This window comes from Mytilus edulis, chromosome 6 (genome assembly GCF_963676685.1).
Source record: "Mytilus edulis chromosome 6, xbMytEdul2.2, whole genome shotgun sequence".
Lineage (NCBI taxonomy): Eukaryota > Metazoa > Mollusca > Bivalvia > Mytilida > Mytilidae > Mytilus > Mytilus edulis.
Genome location: NC_092349.1, coordinates 71,247,149 through 71,254,023, shown reverse-complemented (window position 1 = coordinate 71,254,023; position 6,875 = coordinate 71,247,149). Strand labels below are relative to the sequence as shown.

The window sequence follows — 6,875 nt, the reverse complement described above, 5'->3', positions numbered from 1 at the left end:
TGAGCTAAAAGGTACATAAATCTGGCTCAGGATGTCAGTCTGGTACACAGCAGGGTTTGTACCCTGATTTCATCCTGAATATGCTTCTAATTTGCCTCCAAATTTTAAACATTAGTCCATCATCGTACTATGTTACTGCAACAACACAAACATGAATAGACATCATTGAAATTGGAGCCTTCTTTGTGGGCCCTGCTGTCAATAATGTGTGGTAAAAATTTGTATCAAGACATTGGCTTGTCAACTGAAACTAAGTTTTTGACCATGACCTTTGACCTAGAAAGTTGTACATACATTATGACACACCCTATGGTGTAGGTTAATATACATGTCAAGTATAAACTTTGAAATCATAACGGTTCTCCAGATATATTAAAGCAGGCAACTACATTGGTTAGAGGTATAGGGGGAGGGTTGAGATCTCACAAACATGTTTAACCCCGCCGCATTTTTGCGCCTGTCCCAAGTCAGGAGCCTCTGGCCTTTGTTAGTCTTGTATTATTTTAATTTTAGTTTCTTGTGTACAATTTGGAAATTAGTATGGCGATCATTATCACTGGACTAGTATATATTTGTTTAGGGGCCAGCTGAAGGACGCCTCCGGGTGCGGGAATTTCTCGCTACATTGAAGACCTGTTGGTGACCCTCTGCTGTTGTTTTTTATTTGGGCGGGTTGTTGTCTCTTTGACACATTCCCCATTTCCATTCTCAATTTTAAGTTCTTTACCATAGGACATAGGGTTATCAACTCAAACCAGTTTTTGTCTTTAACCGAAAAATTGCACATACATTATGACAAACACATCCGGAGTTGATTAATATACATGTGAAGAATAAAAGATTGTCTACATGAAGAGAGGACATAATTCTCACCACAGGTCTTGGGGTTGTCAACTGAAATTTAAGTTTTTGACCTTGACCTTTGAAAGATGAAGTTGTACATACATCATAACACACCCTCTGGATGCCTCCGGTTGCAGGAATTTCTCAATACATTGAAGACCTGTTGGTGACCTTCTGCTGTTGTTTTTCCTATGGTCGGGTTGTTGTTTCTTTGACATATTCCCCATTTCCATTCTCAATGTTATGTCAAGTATAAACTTGAAAATCAAAAAGGTTCTTAAGATATAGAGCGGACACAATCTTTACAATAGGACATGGGGTTGTCAACTAAAACTTGTTTTTGACCTTGACCTTTGACCAAGGAAGTTGCACATATATTATGATACACGCTCTGGAGTTAGTTAATATACATGTCAAGTATAAACTTTGAAATCAATGGTTCTAAAGATATAGAGCACCATAGGACATGGGGTTGTCAACTGAAACTAAAGTTTTTTACCTTGGCTTTTGACCTAGGAAGTTGCACATACATGAAGACACACCCTCTGATGTCAAGAATAAACTTTAAAATCAAAAAGGTTCTCAAGATGTAGAGCAGGCACTTTCTTAACCATAGGACATGGCCGTTGTCAAATGAAACAAAAGTTTTTTACCTTTAACATTGACCTAAGAAGTTGTTCAAACATAATATGACACATCCTCTGGTGTTAGTTTAAAAATATATGTGTCAAGTCTAAAGCATGAAAAAATAGTGATTCTCTAGATATAGAGTGAGTGGACAGATGTACTGACTGATCAGTATAGGGGGAACGGTCACTGGGCATGGCCCTTTTAAACAATATCATCTAATTTTACTATGATTTAATTCAGAGATAGAATTTAAAATGTGAAAATACTATATACAAATGTAGTCAATCTAGGTAATTATGAATACAAAAAGTAAACAACTCTCAGATATGTCATTTTCAAAATAAGATTTCATCATGATAACAGAGTTCGCGAAATCTTTTTTTTCCCTGGTGGTCCTTGAAGAAAATCTACTGGTCCTCACTCATAGTTCTATTGAAAAATACTAAAATTGTGTCAGTCCTATGTAAAATTTTGGTGGTAAAATCCTGAGGACCGCCACTTTTCGCGAACTCTGTGATAATAGACAATGGATTTAAAAAATCATAAAAACAAATGAGAAACCCAACTAGATGTACATGAATGAATGAATGAATGAAAGGGAAAATGAAGGTGCTGTTTACTTATATGTATAAAGAAGAATATCTAAGCAGTATTTATAATTCCAAACATAAAGTTGTCAAAATAGAAAGACATTGCTGGTATCAATTTACTCTAGATACATGTAATTGTAAATGTAACTGAAACATTTTATTAGTTTACATGTAAATATCTGGCACATATTTAATTTTAGGAAATAACTATAGTTTAAAATACATACAACAACCTGACTGTGGTTTATCTTTTCATACTGTTCTTACTGTATTATCATCCAGTCTTATTCTTAGGAAAGACAGAACATTGTTTTTTCATCAGATTTTTACTGTTAATTACCAGAAATGCCATAAGTTGTATCAGAAAAAAGAAAAAAATATTTATAAAAAAATTACCATGGTTTTAATATTAAAGGAAGCTGGAGGGGACAAAAATTTCATCAAATTTTAAATATTTTTTTCATTTCGAATTTTATTCATTTCACTATTAAATGTTAATTTATCATGGTTATGGTATGGTTGAAAATAAACCAAAAAAATCAATTCTATTTGGTCCCAGATGACATTAAAAATGTTTATATCATTGAAAAAGCTACAAATTATCTCCCTTTGGTTCAAAAATGCATAAAAATTGAAATCTCTTTTTCAATACATCTGTGTCATATTTCAAATGAGCTATGACTAAAAAATTATAAAATTTTAGCACTTTCTGTACTTTAGTTTTTGTTTTATATCAATATTTACCTCTATTTCTTCTATTAGTTCATCATAAGAAAAAAGTACCTTAACAAAAATGCATGATTCTTTTGAAAGCAGATTATGGGCAATCACACCACATCTTCCTATATCTATTTAATAAACGGACTGAACCCATTTTTATTTTATTTTTCTATTAAGTATATGATAAATTTCATTTATAGAAAAGAAAAAGAAAAAGGGATTTATACCCGCTAGCCCCATTAAATACTGTTAAATGAAATCAATAGTTTCGGTAATCAGGAAATAATTAGGTTTCTTCAAAATGTATGTAATGATAAGGGGAATCTTGCTGAGCACTGTGACAAATTTTAAATAATAAATGGAAATGCATCAAAAATATACATTTATAAAACAAATATACATCACTCTTTCACCTCAAATAATGGCAATGATACAATCACTTAGACACAAAATTCAAGTTTTTCAATCAACAATCACTGAATGATTTTTTTTTATTTTGTCATGTTTATATATTATTTAATTAAGGATTTAAAATAATTGTAAAAAATATGCATATAGAAATTACAAATGGATAGTATACATGGTATATACATGTATGCATTTATGGTGCAATTTTTTCTTTTACATTAACATAACCAGAAAACTTATTTTTTATGACTTTAACAATAGAAGTATGTAATATATATCTATTTGATTACAGAAAAATTCCCATGGCACACTGTTAAAGTTAATATAATCTTGATAATAAAAAGGGATCAATAATTAGTAAATCAAATTACAAAAATAACTGTCATTTAGTTGAAAATTCACCAAATGTGCATTTGAAGATGAACGGGAACGTTATGGTTATCACGTTACACGTAAATCACTGATATTTAAAAATCTTTAAATATGTTAAAATAATTGCTAATGAAATCAAATATTAATTTAAGTCATGCCTCTGGAATTTGTGGATATTTGATTTTGTGGTTTTGCCAATCTCTGTATACAAAGCCTATTCAGATATGTGTTGTTCATTGAACATTTGAATTCGTAGTTCATCTCTACCCATGAAAATTGCTATACAATGAATAATAATGAATCCAAAGTTGTTTTTTTAATAAAGAAATACTAAAATTTAGATGAGCATGCATACATTACATGTATATATGGCAATGAAAAAATTAAAATACATGTTACATGAACAAAATTGTATGTGCTATTCATGCCATTAAAACTTGTATCTGATTTATAATAATAATCAACATTTTACTTTAGTTTAATTGCATTTTGTATTTTAAAGCCCCCACTTTTTTTATTTCAAAATGCAGAATGGCAGAATTAGAACGTTAGTTAATATTGATAAAATTAAAGTTTTTAAGATTGTATCATCATCATCATCATGATGTTTATTGAACATGTTGAATTTGAGTCTTCAACATGTAATTTTCTTTTTATTATAGTTTCTACTTTTATGACTTTTGGATTACTTGCCTCAGATCAACTTAAAATTACAAAATTATATCTGAGAAAGGGGAATTGAACAGTTCAGATGTCATCTATGACATGTACATTTGTATGATTTACATGTCATGCATGTATTAATCATGTTAATGGCATAATGATAAAATATCTTTATGTGACAAAATATCTTCATATTTTTATGAAACTTGGTATACATGTACATACAATGTACATTGTAATTTCATTTTCACCTGGTAACTTTCAGCATGAACATGATGAATAAGGTTAAAATTAGTCAATTATAACATACATGTTTATATTTTCACCAGTTACTAAAGTTCCCTAATTTCCCTGGTACAAATTTAGCTTTCTTTTTTTCAGTCTCTGATTGCTCATCGCCTCCTGATCTTTTCAAACTAGTTTCACTTCCAGTCGAATTAATGTACTTTCCAACACCAGATTTGTAAACCGTAGGAGTACCCTCAGCTGCAACCTTCCTCTTCCTTTCTTTTTCTAGCTTTTCCTTTTCTTCTTTTGCCTTCTGAAGATCTTCTTCTCTTTCTTTTTGAAGTTGTTCATCTGCTTCTTCATATGGATCTACAAACACTGCACAGTCTTCGATTATTATGTCTTCCTTTGGCCTATCTTTCTTGTCTGTCTCAATGAGTTCTACAGCATCTAGTGAACCTATTCCACCTACAACTCTACCAAATACTGAGTGTTTACCATCTAAATGATGAGCTGACCTGAAAGTGATGAAGAACTGAGATTTGTTTGTGTTTGGTCCAGAGTTTGCCATACTTAAAACTCCTCGGCCGGTGTGTTGTAAATTTGGTTTAAATTCATCTTTGAAAGTTCCACCCCATATTGATTCCCCGCCAAGGCCTGTACCAGTAGGGTCTCCTCCTTGTAGTACAAAATTTCTTATTGAGCGATGAAACTTTGAACCTTTGTAGTACTTATTTTTACAATGCTTCAGAAAGTTCTCACATGTTTTTGGGACCATATCACAATAAAGTTCAATATTCAGTGGACCATAATTAGTGTCAAGTTTGACGTATCCTTTCTTTTTCACTCTTTCATAACGCAGTATATCTTCATCAATAAGAGCAGTTTCATGTTCTGTGACGGGATTCATTGCTGTTGAGGTAAATGATGCTGCAACTTGACCAGTAGAATAATGAGCTGCATTGAACTTATCTGCTTTGGCCATTGAAGCTTCCTCCTTTACTGGAGCTTTGTAAGTTTTTTCAAGCTCATCAAGGACAGATTGAGTCATGGTGCTTGCAGATCTGATCTTTGACTTTGAATCAGCTTTGTCTTCATTTGTAACCTTTAAATTATGTTTAAAATGGTAAAAATTGGCAAAATTGCATTTTTCCACATCTGTGGGGTCCTGAATGTTTATGATGTCAGCCTTTGAAAACGGCTCGTCAGATAAAAGGTCTTTCAAGTGATTTGGCTTGAGATTAAGTTTAGCCACTGCGTTTTTGCTAAACACGTTACCTGTTGTTTTAATAGCCACGATGCTAGAGTTCTGATTAAAAACCTGAAACGTAACTGGGCAGTGAAATTTATCATCTTTGTTTTTATAAAAGTTCAAATGGATCAGATCTTTTGCTGTCATCTTTTCTCCGTTTACCGGATTCACGCCGTACTTTTTCAGAAACGGAACAATGTTCATGATATCGAAAATGACGCCGTCTTTGGTACATAGTGGATCTTGAAAAGGTTGGAACGATAAGCTACAACAGTAGAAAGGTAAACGTCTAAATTCTGCAGATTTCTGAAGCTGACCTTTATATCCTCCGAATTCTGTTCTCCATTCAGTAGATGTAAGATACAACTTATCTTTCTGATGTTGTTTTTTGCCCATTTTGCTTGGTCGGAAGTTACTGTATCATGATAAAGAAAAGAGTGCACTGACGGGAAGGGAATGCGCGAAGTTCCGATACCCACATTAACTGGCCACCCGCTGATTGATACTTCGACAGATTGAAACAACAGCAGGGGTCCAGTTTAATACCCACATAGTCGGAAGCAAGACAACTCGCCTCCTGTAAAATCGTCCCAAGTCGCCCCATTTTTTTCACCAGGTCGTCCCACTTTATAGATAGTCGCCCACTTATGAAAAAGTATTTCCCGTTAAATATACTCCTTCCAACTCTCCCCATTTTATAAATCAAGATATAAAATGATAAAGGTCCGCCAACTCGCTACTGTAACGTAACGGTACCCAAATTGCACCGAGTACCCAAATTGCACCTATTTAGCTAAAATAGCAGCGGACATCTAACAAGATTTCCTAGAGACTAAACAGTAAACATTTTGTATTTTTATGATTTGATACTATGCACATCTTTCGACATAGGTAAATATATTTAGATATGCACAAAACGTTCACAACAGTATTTATCAATAGATGAAGTGTTTACTGAAAAAGCAAAATGAACTGAAACGTCGCCATGCCGTCATCAAAACGTCATCTTTTTAAAATGATGAAATACAATATGTTACAAGTATCCATTTAAAAAAAATGAAATTAAGCATGGACTAATATCCAATTGTTTAAAATATTTGAAGAAATTAAACAAAAGCTCTGTTATTATTAGACTTTTGACGATGCGAATTTAAGCATAGATGCAATTT

The 6,875-nt window shown here is 32.7% G+C and overlaps 1 protein-coding gene across 1 annotated transcript; it reads right to left on the bottom strand.

Moving 5' to 3' along the window:
- Nucleotides 1-1,689: 1,689 nt before the first annotated feature.
- LOC139528311 (RING-type E3 ubiquitin-protein ligase PPIL2-like) lies at nucleotides 1,690-6,145 on the bottom strand. Its single transcript, XM_071324239.1, has one exon. It carries the CDS (start codon nucleotides 6,100-6,102, stop codon nucleotides 4,549-4,551), a length of 1,554 nt encoding a protein of 517 aa, XP_071180340.1. The 5' UTR covers nucleotides 6,103-6,145; the 3' UTR covers nucleotides 1,690-4,548.
- Between the last annotated feature and the right edge of the window lie 730 nt (nucleotides 6,146-6,875).

Bases quoted from the DNA above. Each gene is read 5' to 3' on its own strand.
- LOC139528311 (XM_071324239.1), bottom strand. From the start codon at position 6,102: ATGGGCAAAAAACAACATCAGAAAGATAAGTTGTATCTTACATCTACT.